Below are 20,637 nucleotides of genomic sequence, written 5' to 3'. Positions count from 1 at the left end.
AACGGGAGGCAGGGCAGAAATTACTCCCAGCCAAGTCTATCAGGAAGATTGGATGTTTTATACAACCAATAGTGAAGTTCATCAATACACTAGATAAGATTTACATCTACAGCGGCATCTGCCAAGACCGAGGCGCGGTGCCACATCACATTATTCAAGGCGCGGACTCCTCCTGAATGGGAAGGCCTTTCTCAGACACTGCTTTCTGGGTTCGAAAAACCCCAAACCAATGTTAAATCAAATTAAACACAATGCGTCCTGTCAACCTCCCCTTGTTTCCAGTCCAGCGTTTGGTTTCAGAACAGATTGCGCCCATATCTCCAAGCGTCCTTAAATTGAATTTGGACCTTTAGCTGTCACCACTAAAAGACAACCAGCAATTGCAAAAACTGGATGTTCAGGATCATGACTTGGGGGTCACAATTCTTCGGCGACGGCGTCTAGTGTAAACTGCCCTGAGAGGTTTCTGTAAAACAAATGGCTTTTCCTATCCATCGGCTTGCATACATCCTCTGGGAGTATACAAAGAATCCCTTTCTGGAGAATACAGAAGCATGCTTTTATATATCGATCCAATTTCCTTTTTCTGCAGGAGCATAAAAATACACCTTTTCCCCCATATCCCCCTAGATGCCTTTAGATGAGTTGCACACACATAACACACCAGACACAGACAGGAATAGAAAGGCTGCTCCATGTTAAATATTCCTGAGCCACACAACGGCCAGGCTTTTAACTTTACATTCGAAGCGCCATCTCCGCTCCTCTTGTTAGACGTTCCCAATTAGCAAAGGTCGGCCCGCCGCCCTACCTCAACCATCCACTTTGAAAAGGTTTTGCAACACCGAGCAATCGATCAAACCCTAGACATCCCAAGGGAGGGCAAGGAAGGATGGATGGAGAGGGGAGGAAAACAATTTAGAAAACCCAGGCCCCTCATCATGCTAAAACAAATGTCCAACCCTTCCCACTGAAAGGGAGGTTTGATTGGCCGAGATGTCCTCAAAATCTATTTCTGAAGGATGCGTTCAGCATACCCTCAGACTAATGGAGGAAAACCTGCCAAAGCAAAACACAAAACACAGATGTGCTAGCCTATGGCTGCTGGTTTTGGCACATTTGCATGGACTCCGCATCTTGCAATAGCAATAGTGTTTACATTCCGTGCATCGAAAAGCGGTATAGAAATGTACTTGCTATTGCTATATCACTTTATAGTACTAAGCACTCTCTAAGTGGTTGCCCCCAACAAGCTGGGGACCCATTTTACCAACCTACGAAAGGATGGACGGCAGAGTCAACCTTGGAGCCCTGTCTGGGATCGAACTTACAACTTTGTGAGTTGAATGCAGCACTGGCATTTAAGCACTGTGCCGCCAGGGCTTCCAGAAAATGCCCTTTTTCTGTGCAAACTTTCATGTTTGCCCTACCCTTTGCAGAAAAAGTGCAACAAATCCATGCAAAGCAGGTGGACAGCTATATATGCAATGATACATGTAGTAATGTGAATCCTTGCTGATATTTCCTCAGGTGCATTTACTCTGAACAACTTTGGCTGTGAAGACCCCATGGCAGCCTTAAAGTTGCAAGTCAGAAATGACTTGAAGGTACTTAACATGTTTTTTTACCCTAGAGCTCTTCTGAAGCTTCTTAAAAAGGGGATGTTTGTCACAAGCAAACTATACACACACATAAGAGGCCGACTTGTACAGAGAACGATTGACTGGAAGGTGGAACCTTCTGTCAATGTCAAGGGAGAATGCGTCAAAGACCATTTTTCTTCATCAATCTCTCTTTAAGCTCAACGCGGGGGAAGAGTGAAATGTCCACTTCCCTGGTAAGACACTGAAAGCTGAATATTATTAACATATACCCAGGCATTGGGATGAGAAAAGCCCACAGCTAGCAAGCTGTGTTTCCGAACTGACTGCATTTCAAAGCTATTCCTGGCATGGCGGCTTTGACATGTGTCCCATTTTATTGAGAGGCAGCATGGTATAGTTGTTTGAATGCTGGGCTGTGACTCTGTTCCTGGCTTGGCCATAAAAAACCCTCTGGTTGGCTTTGGGCATGTCACTCTCTCTCAGTCTCAGGGGACGGCGATGCCAAACCTCCTCTGGACAGATCTCGCCAAGAAAAGCCCACGACAGCTTCACCTTTGGCTTGTCATAAGTCAGAAACTACTCAACGGCACACAACGAAGACAAGAAATGAGCAAATACGATGGCTCTTTCTCCAAAGGCAACACAATCTGTGTGGTTTTCATTTTCCTCCTGGTCAGAGACCCAAATGGCAAGCTGAACCCATGGTGTGCCACAATGCTACCAAAGCTTTAAATGCATCCAACGCACATGTGTAACCGCTCTTTCTACTGATACGTTCCCTGCTGCCAAGTAAGAGGATGCTTGAAATATTCAACACTGTTTAAAGAAACATTCAAGCCGCTTTGCTCTTCCAACCTTCTCAGTTCCTAAGGGAAGATAATTTTTATATCAAACTACCTACGAATATACATGCAAAGGACCATGAAAATCATTCTGCACTTTGTGTAAAGGGAAAAGCCAGGCTGAACATGGAGGCTGAGCATTCCTCTTCCAATAGAAAAGGGGTATTAAAGGTAACGCTCCTCTTTCAAACAGCATAAGGAAGTCTCCAAACTTATATTGATATTACAAAGTGGACAAGTGGGTTGTGTTACTGTGATTTTAATCTGAGTTCATATTAACACATCTATAATTTAGTGGACTGGCTGAAGTTAGAAGAAGCAACCTTGGCCAAGTGTTTTCAAGAAACTTGAAGGGGAAGGGATAGTAAGTATTGATCTGTCTTAGTAACTTATTTCTTCTATATGTTCTGCCTTGACAAAAAGTTCAAGGGGATTTCATCTTGTCCAATTTGATCCATAAATCTTGGCCTAATGTCCAGAATGGAAATAGTTATTCTTCTGATTTCGTATGGACCAGAAGTACCTATTTGTCTGTACCTTTTTAAAAAGATGTTTATGGAAGTGGAAGAAGACAGACACAGATCTTCATAGAGCCAAGCCTTTTCCAATGAACTATTCTAGGAAAAGCAATTCTCTTTGAACTGCGAGATACAAACTTGAAGTTTAAGAAAACCAAGCAAATGAAAGTCCCAAAGGATGAGTTAGATGCCAGCAGAAGATAAACAGTGGATCTAGAAGGGGCCAAACAAGAATAGAAGAGACTTATATGTTTGTTTCTTCCTCTTTTTTAATGCAATGTAAACTCTATTTGTTTTATTGACATTTATTCATATGGTGCCATAAACCTCTTTTGAAGAATCTTGTCAAGAAAACCCCATGATAATAGGTTCTCCTTAGGGTTGCCCTAAGTCAGAAATGACTTCAAGACACACAACAACAAAAAGACAACTTCCTTAACCTCATTTTTATTATATCAGAAATCTGTACATGGCCTTATGCGCTCTTGCCACTCCACAACAGCCTTGCCGATGGGATTGCAAGGTTTACATGACCCCTGAATAGGAAAGTTACTTTGCAAAAATAGATTTACTTTGCACAAGACGCAGTGCAACTCTGCAGCCTGTTATGAGATTTCAGGCGTCTCTCCATTTCTTCTTTAAGCCCACTCTTGTATGCTTGGGAGGAGGAGCACTTTCTTTTTTGCACCTATTGCCATGTTTTAAGTATTTTAAAGGCATGTTGAGAGGGCAAAAAGGTCCTAGCAGAATCCAATTTCTGTTGTCTCTAACCAATTGATCTGGATCAAGGCACCCCCTGCGGTCCCAGGGATAAAGAATCACGCGACGGATGAAAGCCTCATCCCTCTTTCTTTCTCCTGTTGCTCTTGGAACAGGTAAGCTTTTGAAACACAAACAGAAGACTACCTTTATTTGGCTGAAAAATGTTTCGAGCGACTTTCAAGTCAGATACATCAACCGAGTTGAAAGTTCAGGACGGAGGAATTTTGTTTTGCCAGGCAGACGTTCGACTAAGGTCTGTGCGCGGAGATTCTCAAAACCGAGGTGCAAAATCTGGTTAAAGAAACACAGTCTTCTTAACAGGCAGCCAAGGTTTCAAGCGGCACGTCGTGCTTTTCTAAGCTTTGGGACAGAAGATTTTCAAAAGCCCGAATTGAAAAGTACACTCCTCTCAAGGCTATCGAGCGCAGCTTCTTGTAAGAAACTCGAGCTTTCTGTTTTGAATGGTGACATTTCACGTTCCACCACGCATTTTGCATTCAACAGTCTATAGCTCTCCAGAAGTGACATCCTTTGTCAATAAAATAATATTCAACAAAACAGAGACTTCATGTTGCTGTTATGGTAAATGTTCCATATTGAATGGCATTCATGTTGTAAAGGCTAACCGCTGTTATTAGCAACAGCACACACTTACTACTAGTAGTACCAATACCACAACACTCAAGGTTTTCTGTCTAGCAGGACAACCACGCTAGTCTGCTGCAGAAAGAAAACTAATGGTCTTACTGTGGTACCTGATATTTTAGGTTCCCATAATACGCTTGTCAATAAAACTGCCATTTGTGCCTTGCAAAGGAGGTTGCAGTGTATGAAAGCTTATATCGTGCAAAAACTATTTGTCTCTAAGGCATCATAAGACTCATTTTTTGAGAGCCATCATGGCACAGTTGTTTGAGTGTTGGACTAGGAGACTCTGGAGACCAGGGTTTAATTCCTGGTCTCCATATCAGCTCTCCGTATCATATCCATATGATTCAGATCATACCCGTACGGTCTCCATATCATATCCATATGATTCAGATCATATCCGTACGGTCTCCATATCATATCCGTATGATTCAGATCATGCCCGTACAGTCTCCATATCATATCCATATGATTCAGATCGTATCCGTACAGTCTCCATATCATATCCATATGATTCAGATCATACCCATACGGTCTCCATATCATATCCATATGATTCAGATCGTATCCTGTACGGTCTCCGTATTATATCCATATGATTCAGATCATGCCCGTACAGTCTCCATATCATATCCGTATGATTCAGATCATGCCTGTATGGTCTCCATATCATATCCATATGATTCAGATCATACCCGTACGGTCTCCATATCATATCCGTATGGTTCACATCATACCTGTACGGTCTCCATATCATCTCCATATGATTCCACATCAGCTTGGTCATGAAACCCACTGGGTGACCCTGGGCAAGTCACACTCTCTCAGCTCTTTCTCCTACTCCTAAATAACTCATGTAATACATGGACAGATAACCTCAGCAGCAGGCTCTTGAACACTTTGCAAACCATTCAATAAGCTGAACATTAGCTCACAGTCTTATGTTTTTCAAGAGGTAGCTGTTTTGCTGCAGACCGAACCCATTACTCTCATTTTTCTCCTCGGTGGTCATGGTAGGAACTGCTCCCTCGACAGCGTCTGCAACATTCTGCCACCGCATACTAATATAATGCTTTTCTCCAAACTGAACATGTTTGTTCGCTTCAGCCATTCCTCCTCTGTTTTCAAGCCCTTAATCGCCACGCTGCTCTCAAAATCCTCTAAATCCAACGAAACAATCCACAACTCTTGGATAAAGACAAAACGAAAAAATATGCACCGTAGCATTTGAAGTTAGAATAAAAACCAAGGCTGCTGCCACATTGTAGAAATAAAGCAATCTGATGCCAATTTAACTGCCGTGGCTTAATGCTATGGAATTTGGGGATTTGTAGTTTTGTGAGATGTTTCGCCTTCCCTTTTAGGGTGCTCCAGTGGGGTCCGCAAAGCTACAAATCCTAGAATTTCATAACCATGGTAATCCAAATAGTTGTTTCTGAATGTCTCCAGGACACATACATACAATTTTAGTGCCTTTAGGGACACAGGCCACAAAAACAACAACAGGGTCACAAATGTCTGGCGAATGCACTCTGTCCATCCCTGATGGAGATAAAAGCAGAAACATTTTTCATCTTTTTCTGGGCATTTTAAGTTCAGAGCGCAGACAGTCCTTCTATCTGAACAACAAAGAACCTCATTTGAAGAGGGGATGCCATCAGCTTGTGACTTACCTTTCTTCACCGAAGACACAATAAAAACAACCCACATTATTTAAGTTGCACAATACCACAGCTCTGACATATAGAAAGGGTGAGAGGTAACTTCACTGAGATAAGAATAGCTTGGTTCTGTTCATCGTTTGGCAAAACCATCCTAAAAAAAGGGAAAGCGGGAGATGTCTTTTCCAAAGGTCAAGAAGTAGGAGAGGGGAACTCAATAAAAGAAAAAAGAACCGCACTCATGAAATGGCAAGAATCGCTGTAAGGAAAAAAATTGCTATACAAACTTTTACATTCACACGCAAAAACGTTGGGTAGAAAGAGATGCTTCTGGCATCGCTAGAAAATGCCTTCCAAACAGTCCCAAAAGGTGCTTGCATTCCTTGAGCAACTACATCTCAACGCCGTTACAACTGCGGTTGATGCGATAGCTGAAGGAATCCAATGTTTCCTCAATGTCAAGATTGGCACTTGGAAACGCTGGGAAAATATTATTTTCCCCCCTGAAAGAGAATCATTAGCTGAAGGAATGGCGCCTTGACAGCTAAAAGGGATTGAGCTAAAAATGGCACATTGTACTAAAAGTGATCCTCTTGAAAGGCAAAGATTTCCAATAAGAGATGCATCGCCTATGCATTGACCCAGTTTTCTGCCTCATATTCATCCCAAATATCTGACTTTGGAAGCCTTGAAGAGTATTGACTACCTAAAGGGTAGGAAGCGGCTCCTTATATCGAGTCAGGGCACTGATCCGTTTAACTTCAATGGTGCCAACGCTGACTGGCAGTGGCTTTCCAGGGACTGAAACCATGTTTTCCAAGCTCTACCTGGAAGTGCCAGGAATTAAACCAAGGACCTTTTACCCCAAAAGTCCTTGTTCTGTCACTGAGCTGCAGGAGATCAGGTATGAAATCCCAGTTTGTTATATGGTGAGCCCTTCGTATCTAATGAGGTTTCATTCCAGGACCTCTTGCCGATACTGAAATCCATGGATGTTCAAGTCCCATTAATTACGAATGGGTAATAAAATGGTGACCTCTTATATAAAATGGCAAGATCAAGGTTTGCTTTCTGGAATATGTATATGCTTTGAAGCTATGGATGCTTGTATTTGTGGATGCAGAGGACCAACAGTACAAAAAACCTGCTGTTGTCTACATCACTAAAATGGAACCGTTCACCATTGACCTCTCAGGATTGTTGCAAAATGCTTCGAAAGCTTCGCTGTGCAAATCCTCCTTGTTACCTCTCCAAACGCAGGTTAAGGCTTAGTTTTCATGTTGGCAGGCCTTTGAAGACTGTCTGCTCAAAGGGACAGGGCTTTGCACAACTGTTTCTCTGTGTTTTGGTTATCTGTTGCTATGTTTTTGGTGTTAATTTTATGGGACATTTAATGATATTTTATTGCATTTGTTCCATTTTTTTATGCTTTGTTGTGTGCCTTCAAGTCGTTTCCGACTTACGGTGACCCCAAGAGTTATCATAGGGTTGGCTTGGCATGTTTCTTCAGAGAGGGTTTGCCATTGCCATCTTGTGAGGCTGGGAGAGTGCGACTTATGCAAGGTAATTGTGTCTTTTAACTGTTGTAAGATGTCTTGACTCTCAAACAGGGGAAAAGGCAGGATATGAATATGAAAGTAATAGTAGTAGTAGTAGTAGTAGTAGCAACTGCATTAATAATATAAAAATAATAACCAGAAGCATGGAAGTGCATGTATGTCTGTAATGTGGAAATGCTACCCTCCATCATCTGGCTACTGTCTTCAAGTTCTGTCGTTTCTTCTCTCTGCAGCTTGAACTGCAGACATGACGGAACCATCTCAAAATGCTCCATTTGCAGCATTGATCGGCAGACCAAAGGGGAGCCTGGCGACAGTGGCTGCTCCATGCTGGCAGGTGGCCTCCAAAGGGAAGACACCTCATCTTCTGACACAGACATCCACTCAGTCCCCTCCGCAGGGAGCTCTCTGACTACATCTTCTTTCCATCCCATTTTCCCTTCAGTGGTTTCACTCAGCAGGCTTTGCTTCTGGTCTGCAGGAGGCAAGCACTCTGCAATTTGCAGGCTTGCTCCTCTACCTGAGAAAGACGGCTTTGGCAACATCCAATCGAAACAATTAGGTTAACCAACCACTGTTCACCTTCACTGGGAAATCAACTTTATATTCTCTCAAGGCCCCACCGAAGAGACAATCTGAATCCTCGGATGCACCAGCATAATATAAGTTCCATATATCAATTAATCGGGAGCCAATATATGCACTCTCTGAACCAAATCTGCTTTGTAGAATAATAAGGACCTGCACAGAAATTCAATTTATCAGTGGCAGGTATTCATCTGTTTATCAGCTTTTTGTCACAGCACTCACAGCAATTGTGTTATTGTTCACAATGTAATAGACTTGCTACAAAAGGATAGAATCAGAGAGTTGGAGGAGACCTCAAGGGTCATTCTGACATTCAGGAAGATACAATCAAAGCACTACCAACCGGTGGCCATCATTGTTGTTCTTGTATGCCTCCAAGTCATTTCCAATTTATGGTAACCCTAAGGTGAACCTACGACAGGGTTTTCTTGACAAGTTTCTTCAGAGGGGGTTCACCATTGCCATCATCCAAGACTGAAAGAGTGTGATGTGTCTTAGTCTCGGGAGCAGCAGAAGACAAGCTTGCACCATCCTCAAGATGACATCCCTTCCAATATTTGCACATTGGCCATTATGTCCCCTCTTAACAGTCTCTTCTCCATGCTACACATACTAACAGGGTGTACAGACTGGCATCTCTGGCATGGCCGGCATTGGGGCAGAGTGGGGGCATGGTATCCACATGATGCAGGCCCTGATTCTGCCCCCATGCTGGCATTATGATGTGCACCGCACCATGAGGCGGGTGGCATCACGGCACTCCTCTGGTACTATGTCCAGATGCCAAAGGAGCACAGAACTGTGGCGCCAGCAGCTATGGCACCCTTTTCATGGCACAAAAAAGAGCCACTTTGAAAAGGCCACATCTGGTGCTAAAAGGGGCGGTCTGTACAGTCCCCAAGTTTCTTAGTCACTCCTCATAAGGCATAGATTCTAGACCTTTCACCATTTTGGTTGCCCTGCTCTGGACATGCTCCATCTTATCAACATCCTTCTTGGACTGTGATGCCCAGAAATGGACACAGTATTCCAGCTGAGGTCTGACCAAAGCAGAATAGAGTGGTGCTATTACTTTCCTGGATCAACAAGGAAGGAAAAAAGCCAATAAATGCAGGTAACATGGCCACTTCATGGGGAGGTTCTGGTCAGAGGTGGAATGACCATCCCATCCCATCTGAGATGTTGGCTGGAGCATCACTGTCACGTCTCTTCTTCTGCCACTACTTGGGGGACCTGAAAGAGGCATAATACTATGTCACATTTCCTAAGTCCTAAATCCCACCCAGAGTATACCAACTGCTGAAGTCAACACTAATGCAAATTCCCACCGATTTAGTGGATTTACTCTGGTTACAACTAGCAACAGCACTTTGCCTTGAGAAAGCTTTCGCCTTTATCCTCCTTATCCTCCACAATCTAGGGATTAAAGGTTAGTGTATAAACCACACTTTTGCAAGTCATTTTTGTGTGTTTGCACAGGTGGACGGAACTGCAAAATGCCGGCAAATGAGTTGGGTTCCTGGATCAGAGCCATGAAAGCTAAGCTTAACAACAGCATCGCAATATCAAAACATCTGCCCACAAATCAGAGTCGTGTTTAGGATTCATGCACAACGTTTACTCATCGACGTAAATAAGGGGGAACTCCCAAGCTGGAAAGCTGTACCATGTGAATCAGTTTTCATTACAGAACCTTTGCCTGTCCTTCTCACCTCTCAGTTTTCACAAACTTTACTTTGTGCATAAGAGAAATCTTGTGAAAATTGCAAGTTTGCAACTAAGACATCAAGAGACCAAGATCCAAAAAACAAATTGGGGCATCCTTTAACTCCTATTTGGCTCCTATCTTGGCAATGGGACCCAAGTCTAAATACAGAATTCATTTATGTTTCCTATAGACTTCATACACATCCCTTGCAGGTTTTATGCAGAATTTTGTGCACGAAGCAAAGTTTGTGTTCAGTGTCAGAAACCAAAAGTGTTACTCTCTCAGCCCATGAGAAAAGTTTCAGATCTTGGAACGTTTCAGAGTTTGGATTAAGGACGCTCAACCTGTAGCATTAGTGAAATCCAAGAGGAAAGTCGTAACTAATCGGGTTTCATTTCCAGCTGACTCTTCCCAAGAATCATGTATTTCATGCACATCATTCTTGAGGAGCGCTAAAATGAATATGTTAACAATTTCAGAGCCCCTGGGGATTTTTTCCCTTCTTCTTAAAAGCTCATCTTGAAGGTTGCTAGAAAGCTTTGAACGTATTTCAACATTTCCATCACACTGGGCATACTTTACTGGGTTTTAAAAAATAAAACTTTTGTTGACTAAATATAAGTTAAATCAGATCCCTATCCATTTCAAATGGCCATATTTTTTGGGCCCCCACTGTTCAAGTTCTCTGGAAAATTCAAAGGCGTAGTTGATGTTCAAGAAAGAAGAGCGGCTCAAGGGTAGGCAAGGGACTTATCCGAATCCTGGCCAAAGTAATGAGAAACCAATCTAATTTATACCCGGCCGATTTGAATCGTATGCATTTCCTTATCTCTTGTTGTGTATATCCAGTGCTGTGTTGTCTGCAACACAAGATTGTGTAGCAATTAAGACAGATCTGATAAGAAAGCTTAAGAAACAGAGAAAGAAAGTGGATTGGATTGCCCTTATATATAAACGAATTGTCCTTATATGAAACACCAGAGCTAAAGCACAATTCCAAACACTGAAAATACACAAGCCTTAGCCAACTGGCCACATACATTCATATTCTGCCACACTTGGAGACCCCAGTTTTCCACTATTCAAGCAAGTGAACAAAAAGAACTAAAATGAACATAAGGCAGGTCCAGAAATATTATGTCTGCCGACAAAATTGTGGTATATATTCAAGAGTAAAGGCTTTCTCATATAAAAGGTCTGGAGATCAGAGTTGGCCATTTTTTACAGAGATGGAAACGACGGTAGCTTGAGAAAAATATGGTAAGGGATTATGGTTTCTATCCTGAGCTTCAGGAAACATCTATGAACATTTATCAGTGTTGGGGGAAAACCCACATAACTATATTCTAGGAAGTATACAGTCCAGTATCAATTGATAATTTAGTGGACAAATCGAAAAGCTCATCCCCCTCTATTTCTACAACGTGAAATTTGAACATAGGCTAAGCAAATAATGTGATATGTGTTACACAATGCGAAATTTCTGATACGGAGGCTAACCGAACAAGTAGGACCAAGGAACGATTTATGGAGCAGAGAGAAAGCTGCAGACAGAAAATGCCGAGGATCCCATATTAACGGCTCTCGGGGGACTTGCAAAATAAAGTCAGGAACGGTGTTTTCTGATGGAGATCCCCGCCAGGGATGCTACATCCGAGTCTGCAAAGCCATTATCGGGTTGGAATTATTACCCCAGACCCAAAGGGGACTTTTTAAAAACATTGCACAAAGTCCAAGGCGCCGTTGAAAATCCAGAGATAGAGCATTCTCCATCCAGTCACCAACACCCCCTAGTGGGCTGAAACGCTCAGCTGGTGCGATACGAGAACAACAGCCTGACACACAACTTTCCAACAATTGCATCTGCCAGAGAAGGTCCAACCAATGTCCCTTGCTCCATAGGCGTCGGTTGCACCTTACCTGGCGCAAGACGCATAACATTATTTGCATCTGGAACCAAAACAACAATATTGCATGATTCAAATATCGCTAAAACAATACTAACTAGTATACAATAAAGACAAAGCAAGGAGAAATCTCAGGGGTGGAGAAGTACAGATGCAGCCTGAGTCAGGATTAAATCTGTTCAGTGTAGACAATGTAAATATCTACATGCAATGACTCTGGAGACCAATTTCCAGGAAAATGGTGAGGGTTTTCCCCCACAAAAATGCAAATTTCTGCACAAAACCTCAACAGACATTTTGGTTTTGCATGACATAGAAGCAAGTATAGTGAAGTGTTCTGAGCATTGGACTATGAATCTGGAGACCTGGGTTTGAATCCCTGCTCAGCCATTGGGTGAACTTAAGAAAGGCACACTCCCTCAGGGGAAGGCGGTAGCAAACCTCTTCTGGATATCTCTTGCCAAGAAAACCCTATTATAGGAGTTTTAGGGTCACCATAAGCCAGAAATGACTTGGCACACAACACCAATGTATTGAAAGATTTAATCAGTAGAAAAAGGAAACCTCCTTTGCTCATAGCAATGGGGAAATCAGGGTGGGTTTGAAATATCCGGGCCTGCAAGGCCAAAGCGATTCAGGAGGCGGTCCTCAGAGAAGGGCAAAGTTTTACCTTCAACAGACTAAGGACGCACTGATTACTTTTATGAGTTGTGGCAAAGCAATCTCCAGAGACTTCCAAACGTAACGCCCTTCCGCGCACTTACCGATGATAAGTGTAGCAATTGTTCCTGCAGCAGCAGTTCCAAAGCCTCTGCCAATCTGTGCCCAAACAAGATGGCCAATCGAACACAAATATCGACAACTATGATCTCCTTCCGTGGGATACTGCATGCTCAGGAAAATAGCATTTTGCATATTTACCCATATAGTGTCAAAGTCATTATTCAGTGGCGCTGGAGACGGACAAGGGAAGTGACCTGTGTGATGTTTGCAGTCAGCCCCAATAAGACTCCTGTGGCTCAGCTTTGGTTCAATGGCTGGAAGGTGCAGCTTATATCTCTGTGACTAGAACATCTCACCTGTTGCATAATTGCCTACCATGCTGCAAGAGCTTGCCAGGAGCAAGTAGGATCCTATTGCAAGGCAGGAGCAACCAAAAGCATCCTTTATCATCAGTGGAGGTCATGGCATGGGCCTCTTTCCTGGTCTCCAAAGAACTGGCATTAATTCTAACAGACTGAAGGAAGTAGTAAACAAGGCCAATATAGCTATATCTGGGAGAACAAAGCCAGAAGGTAGAGTAAACCAGGGATGAGCAATTGATGGTTCTCCAAACGTTGCTGAACTGCAAGGACAGCTGATGGTGAGGCAGGATAGGCATCACCATCCAGCGTCATTTGGCGGATCACAAATTGCCCACCTACTTGCAAGGGAATACAGTCAGGTCTCCATATCCAGGGATTTGTTATCCAGGGATTCCATCATCCAAGGCTTGAAAATATATTTTTAAAGGGAAAAAAATCCCAAAAGCAAACCTTGATTTCTGCCATTTTATATAAGGGACACCTGCTTGTAACAGAATGCAACGTCTTGCATTATGGATGCAGTATGGATGCTCTTTATCTTCCTGATAAAGAGACATGGCATAGTGGCTTGAGCGCTGGACTTTGGAGACCAGGGCTCAATTCCTGGCTGGCCATGAAACCCACTGGATGATCTTGGGCAAGTCACATTCTCTCAGCCTCAAAGGATGGCCTTGGCAGGCCTCCCCTGAACAAATCTGTACAAGGAAACCCCATGATAGGTTCGTTGTAAGTCAGAAATGACTTGAAGACATGCAACAACAACATCAAGTAACATAAGCAACTAAACGTGAGGACACTGATGTCCCCGATGTTGTTGACCTACAGTTCTTGGCAATCTTGCCCCTCCATCCCACCAACAGGAGCTGATGGGAGTTGCACAAATGAAGCAGATGCCGCAAAGAGAATCTGTCAGCATTGCTTTCTACCAGGCATACCAAGGCCATACCAGGAAAAAACAAGAGATGATGGAAATGTAGGAGAGGTGGGCGAGAGAGAAAAGGAGGAGAATCACCACCAGAGTTTGTCAAGTCCCAATCGGTAGTGACACAAAGCCAAAGCGGATCGACAAATTACGGGGTTGTTAAAAAAGATGTCACAGGAAGGGAAGAAGTTGGTAGATAAAAGAGGCGCTTGTGTGGAGATCAACAGACTGCCTTGGCAAGCTCCTGCCAGAATGGCTAGCCTGCTCCTCGACGCAGAATGCTAAGCAGCTCCACTTTTTTGAAAGGATAACAAGTCAGCTGTGATACACATGACAACCTTGACAAGGCATGGCAAGAACGCCCCATGTTCGAGCAAAAGAGCAACATGGCACACAAGATGACAGACCGCGGTTGCTCTCTCTTCCTCCTGACAGAGAAAACCTTAGAAGATGGGAGCATGCGCATGCACAAAACAAATGCACACGCAACCATTTCGAGAAGTGATCCTGACAGCTGGGATAATCTGAATCGGTCCTGGCAAAATATTTATATCCGAGCTGCTTACTAGAACAAAGCTTCGGCTCTGAGCAACTTCTTGAAGACTCAGAAGGCGATGATGTTCAAGGCAGCACCTGCCTTTCCTGGGAAGGAAGCTAAGAGTTTGCTCCCAAGCAGAGATCCTGAGAAGGCTTGCAAACCTGGCTCCAAAAAGCAAATGAATCAAATAATATATTTTTTTAATTATTTAATAAAAGAAAGGTGGGGAAAGGAGGAGAGAAAATACACCAAGAAAAAAAGGAGGATAATTAAGCTATCAATTGCAAGAGGAGGGAACCAAGCCACAGCAAAGTGACAGCAGGACTAAAGAGACTCCTGCCTCGGCAGAAAGAACGTCTTTTCTATTTTGGAAAAATCAAACCGTTTGGCAGCTTGGAGGAGGTGCAAAAATACTTCCGTTTTTTAAGAATCTCACCTAGAGTTAGACTTCTGCAAGGGCTGGGACTTGAACCACAAAGGTGAGCATCACCGAAGGCCAAGAGATATAATCCATGCAGTCCATTCCATGTTGGAAAGGAATCGGAAAGCAGTAAAAGGACACCATGTGTAGCTGATGACCTGTTTTGGGTCTCCAAATCGGCCTACTGCAAGGATGTGGGCACCTAAAATGGGAACCCCATTTGCTAAAAACCAAATGTTTATCCTTTTTGGCCCATCATTGCTGACAAGCAGAAATATGGCACAAGCCATACAGAATCATAGAGCTGGAAGAGACCCCCAAGGGGCATCCAATCCAACCCTATTCTGCCACACAGGAGGACACCATCAAAGCCCTTCCGATAGATGACCATCCAACCTCTGTTTGGAAACCTCCAAAGAAGGAGACTCCACCACACTCCCAGACAGCATCTTCTATTGACGAACAGCTCTTATCATCATGAAGTTCCTCCTGATATTAAGGTGGAATCTCTTTTCCTGGAGCTTGAATACATTGCTCCATGTCCTGTTCTCTGGAGCAGCAGAAAACAAGCTTGCTCCATCCTCAATATGACATCCCTTCAAATACTTAAACAGGGCTATCATATCACCTCTTAACCTCCTCATCTCCAGGCTAAACATAGCCAGCTCCCTCAGATGGTTTCCAGACCCATCACCATTTCTGGTCGCCATCCTCTGCACATGCTCCAGTTTCTCAACATCCTTTTTGAAATGTGGTGCCTAGAATTGGACACAGTATTCCAGGGGAGACCTGACCAATACTTGTATTGATGCAGCCTAGAATTGCATTGGCTTTTTGCGCTGCTGCAACACCCTGTTGACTCATGTTCAACTTATGGACTACTAGGACAGTGATGGCGAAAAAGTGACAATTAGAAGAAAAAGCACCCAGGGCAATAAAGTGTGGAGAGAAGCAATAACATGAAGAAGAAATTGCTGATGGGTTTTGTCCCCTGCCATGCGTTCCATCCACATCTCATGTCTTGCCTTTAGGTCATATAAGTACTCTACTTTGAAGTCCTTTCCTATGCTAAGGAGAAGCTTGCTCATTACTTCTTCCCTACACCCATAATTTTGCTTGTAGTAGTGAACTCATAGTAGTATCTGAGGTCACTGCCCACTAAATTATCCATTGGGGACCTCCAGGAGAAACAAATGACCACCTTTTTTGGATTTCACTACCTCCCTTCAACTCAGGTTCTCCATCCATCTCAGCCACTCTGAGTTTGCCCATGGTACAAGGCAAGAATTCGTTGTAATGCTCTATTTTCAACGCTAGGTTGTGGGTCAGGTCTAGCACCAATGTGCTCTGATAGAGAAACGTCTCACCAAACTATGAATCCCAGAACATGGAGCCATAACTTACACGGTTTCAAACACAGATTGAGTCTCTTATCCAAAATTCTGAAATCCCCCCAAAATCCCAAATTGTCCACAAGGGGCACCTTTGCTTCCCAGTGGTTCCACAGACACAAACTTTGTCTTGTGCACAACATTATGTTTTCACACACACACACACACTTTTATATATATATGGCTCCAGGCCATGCATTCACGAAACAGAAATGAATTTCACATTTAAGATGTACATCCCATCTCATCTCCAAGAGATCTCCTAATATATGCATATATATATATATATATATACACACACACACACACACACGCATGCATGCAAACATACCAAAAATCGAGAGGAAAAACATCTGAAATCCAAAATACTTCTCGTTTTCAACATTTTGGATAAGGGAGAGTAAAACCTGGATGGCATGAGCTACTTGCAAGTCCCTGGATCAACATGGATAAAATAAGATTGATGGGAAGATGATAGATAGATAGATAGATAGATAGATAGATAGATAGATAGATAGACAGACGGATTGGTAGATACCCATATGGATAAGGATATACAGATAGATGGATAGATACGAGTTATAGATATCTAGACAGATTCATTGTTGATCTAGATATAGGGATGAAGATATACAGATGGGTAGATAGGCAGAGTTGATGTTGAGTTAGATGTTGATGTAGATCTAGATAGATACACATATGGATAGATAAGAGTTATCAATATGTAGCTGTTGTTGATGCTGATGTAGATATGGGTAGATCAACACAGATAGGGATGAAGATATACGGCTAGACAGACAGAGTTATAGATATAATAGAGAAATTTGCTGTTGATGTAGATATAGATAGACACAGGTATGGATATACAGATAGGTGGACAGATAGCATTACAGGTATTGATATAGGTGAGGTGTTGATGTGGCTATGGGTAGAAAGGTATCCATAGGGATAAAGCTATAGAGATAGGTGGACAGAGTTATAGATATAGTTATAGATTAGATGTTGATGTAGATATAGGTAGATAGGGGATAAAGATAGATGGAGTTATAGACAGATGTTGATGTAGGTATAGCTAGAGACACACAGGGATGAAGATCTACATGGATAGGTGGCTAGCTACAGTAGATATAGATAGATCCAGCTATGGATCTCTGGCTTTCTCTGTTTGCTCACCGAGGGTGAAGAAGGGGAGCTCGGTGTTGTCGAGGTCGTCCTGGACGGCGACGCGGCCGGGGACCTCGCTGCGGACGAAGAGGAGCAGGCGCGAGTCGAACCCGGGAGAGAGCTGCGAAGAAGAGGAGGAGGAGGATGCTGCTGCTGCTGATGCTGAAGCAGCAGCCGGCGAAGGGGCTCCCGGGGCGCTGCTCCAGGCGGCGTGGCTGCTCTCGCGGAGCACCGGCAGCGTGGAGACGGTGACCGTCTTCTCCCGGCAAGGAGGGCCTCCGCTGCCGCCGCCTCTGCCGCCCCGGCCTCCGCCGCCTCCTCCTCCTTTGCCCGGCTGGCTGCTGCTGCTGCTGGCTCCCGGGGAGGCTGCGGAGGGGCCCGGTCCACTGGCCAAGAGCAGGAGCAGAGGCAATAGGGAAGAGGAGGAGGAGGAGGAGGGCAGGGATGGGGAGGAGGAAGAAGAGGAGGATGGGGAAGAAGGGAGGAAGAGGAGGAAGCGGCGGCGGCGGTGCAGAAGCGGAGACAGGGAGGAAGACATCCTGGAGCAAAGCAGGGAGGCAGGTGGGACTCCCTCTTTGCAAGGGGGATCGGGGCCCCTGGGCAGCCTAGAGGAAGAGACTTCAGGACCCCTCTGCAATGGGAAGGGAGACCCTAAAGATCCCAGAGAAAGGAGGGACCCGGGGCCCCTTGGCAGTTGAGGAAGAGGGCTCCAGACCCCTGGGCCCAAGTCTAGTAGACTAGGGCTCCAGAGGAAGGGGAGATGAATATTCAAGACCTCGAAGAAAGGAGGTGCAATGGGGCTCTGTGCAGGTGAAGATAGATCGGGGCCCCGTGGCAGGAGGGAGAGTGCAATGGGGTTCCCCCTTTGCGATGAGGCAAGCCCAGCTAGGAGACTAAAAGCCCCAGGGAAAGGGAGTCTCTAAAGACCCCCCCCCCCCTTCTCCAGGCTGCAGCCCTTAGGGAGGGAGGGAGACCGGTGGGGAGGCTGCCTAGCAGGGAATGAGGGAGGGAGGGAACCCCTGGGAGACCACCCCCGATCCCTGGAGAGAGAGCAGAGCCAGGCTGGCGGAGCTGGGTCTCCTCGCTGCCCTCCGGAGGCAGAGCCAAGCCCAGCTGCTCCAAAGAGCTCGGTGGCATCAGAGGAGCCGCTCGGTAGACCGGGACCCTGCTGCAGCTGCAACCAGCCAAGGCAGGGCTTCTGTTCTCCGACCAGCTTCTGGCCCTGGCTCCGCCTCCGAGGAAGAGGAGGAGGATCGTGATGGTGATGAAGAGGAGGAGGAGGAGGAGGAGGCTTCGGTGGCTCCGCCTCCGAGCGAGAGAGACCCTTGCCTTGCCTTGCCTTGCCTCCCTTTGAAAGGCCACCTCTAGACAGTAAGGAAAGAGAAACAGTCAAAGCATTTGCCTAGCTTGGGATCAAGTACTGATCAGAACAGGGACTGCACTGTTAGATATAGAGACATATAGAGAAATGAAAGACCTGGAGAAGATTCAAAAACGCAAGGCTCTACAACTGAACCTGAAAGTTAGAGTCCTGTCGCCAGGGATGGATGCCAGAGCTGGACAGTCCAGAAAGTGGAGAGGAAGAAACTCCATTCACTGGAGATGTGGGGCTGGAGGCGAGTGCAGAAGGTACCATGGACAGCTAAGAAGTCCAACACAGGGCTCCAAGAGCAGGTCAAACTGGAGGACTTTTCCACATGGAGGAACGTATCACCGTCCCAAAAGAGGAAGAAAGGGATCTGAAAATGCAAGAAATTACATAGTAGCTTATCATGCGTACAAATGAACCCAGTGTCCATCCAAAAGAGAAAGCAGTGTGAATGCAAATGAATTCAGCACATGCCTACTTACCCATCAGCTTCCTGATTTCAAATTAGTGTGTTTGCGCATGCGCAGGGAGGATAGGATCCCATGGCCAACAGTCCTCCCACGGCCGAACTGGAGATGCATTTCATGCTAACGCAAATGCGAATTGAGTGCGAATCTGCAGCGGAAAAGAACGTATACATTTGATACTTTTCCAAATTCAGCTATTCTTGAGATGTCTCACTATTGCGTTAAGACTGGGTTCTGTTTGCATACGATGTCGTTTGAAAATCTTTTGCGAAATGCCTTCGATGACCTCAGATTAATCTTTAGTTAACCTTCTAATTTTCCCTGTGTGATAAAGTCCAGAGAGATCTCTCCAGAAGCCAAGATGACTAGACTGAGGCTGTCATACTTTGGCCGCATCATGAAGAGGAGGCACGACTCCCTGGAAAAAAACCATAATGCTAGGGAAGGTGGAGGGAAGCAGAAAGAGAGCAAGGCCACATGTTACATGGATGATAGACTCTATTAAGGAGGTCATGGGTATGGATTTGCAGGACCTGCGCATAGGGAGTCTTGGAGCTGTCTCCTCCACAAGGTTGCCATGGGTTGAGGTCGACTCAAGGGTGGATAACAACAACAAATCGTGTGGTTCGCTTGGACAGGTTGGTCCCCTGCCTTCCTTGGAAGCTGAGAGAGTGTGACCTGACCAAGGTCCCTCCATCACCAGGGAGAGATGCTTGCTTCCTGGGATGGAGAAAAAGATTGATTGATTGATTGATTGATTGATTGATTTCTATCTCCAGAAATTCATTTAAAATGAGAGGTTGGTGATGCTGCTTCCAAGGGGATTTGCCTGAGGCTGAGAGAATGTGACCTGACCAAAGTCCCTCACCAGGGAGAGATGCTTCCCTTCTCTTCACTGGGATGGAGAAAGATTTCTTTCCTTCTTTCTTTCCTTCCTTCCTTCGTTCCAGAAATTCATTTAAAGTGGTATGTTGTCGTTGCTGCTGCTGCATGGCTTCAAGTCGTAACTGACCTTTGGAGACCCTAAGGAGGCTTAGGGGTTTTCTTGGCAAGATTTGCTTTCCTCTGAGGCTGAGAGAGTGTGGTTCACCGAAGAAGGAGGAGGAAGAAAAAGGAGGAAGAGGAAGAAGAAGAACAGAGAAGGAGGAGAAAGTAGTAGTAGTAGTAGTGGAGGAGGAGGAGGAAGAGAAGGAAAGGGGAAAATAAAAAGGAGAAAGTATAAGAAGAAGAGAGAAGGAGGAGGAGGAAGTAGTAGTAGTAGTAGTGGTGGAGGAAGAGGAGAAGGAAGACATGGAATAGGATATGGTACCAAAGCAGTGAAAAGGGTTACTCATCCAAGACTTTTCAATGTTTCCAGCTTGAGACAAGGAGTGAGACAGTTTTAAAGATAAAGGAGTAAATATTAATTTCTTCCATGTCTCCGAAATACTGTAGACATCTTTCATTATATATATATATATATACACACACACACACACGAGAA

General features: G+C 44.6%; 1 protein-coding gene across 2 annotated transcripts in view; it reads right to left on the bottom strand.

Moving 5' to 3' along the window:
* Window positions 1–18,230, bottom strand: part of ASTN2 (astrotactin 2) — a 321,258-nt gene extending 303,028 nt beyond the window's left edge. For both annotated transcript variants that reach the window (XM_089534892.1, XM_089534893.1), the window contains exon 1: window positions 17,328–18,230. In XM_089534892.1, the coding sequence (XP_089391018.1) occupies window positions 17,328–17,856 (529 nt within the window). In that variant the 5' untranslated portion in view covers window positions 17,857–18,230. The remainder of the gene's footprint in view (window positions 1–17,327) is intronic.
* Between the last annotated feature and the right edge of the window lie 2,407 nt (window positions 18,231–20,637).

Source organism: Sceloporus occidentalis, unplaced genomic scaffold (assembly GCF_023333645.1).
Source record: "Sceloporus occidentalis isolate IW3139 unplaced genomic scaffold, rSceOcc1.0.p SCAF_8, whole genome shotgun sequence".
Lineage (NCBI taxonomy): Eukaryota > Metazoa > Chordata > Lepidosauria > Squamata > Phrynosomatidae > Sceloporus > Sceloporus occidentalis.
Note: the sequence above shows the minus strand (reverse complement) of the source record. Positions and strands in the feature narration are given on the sequence as shown.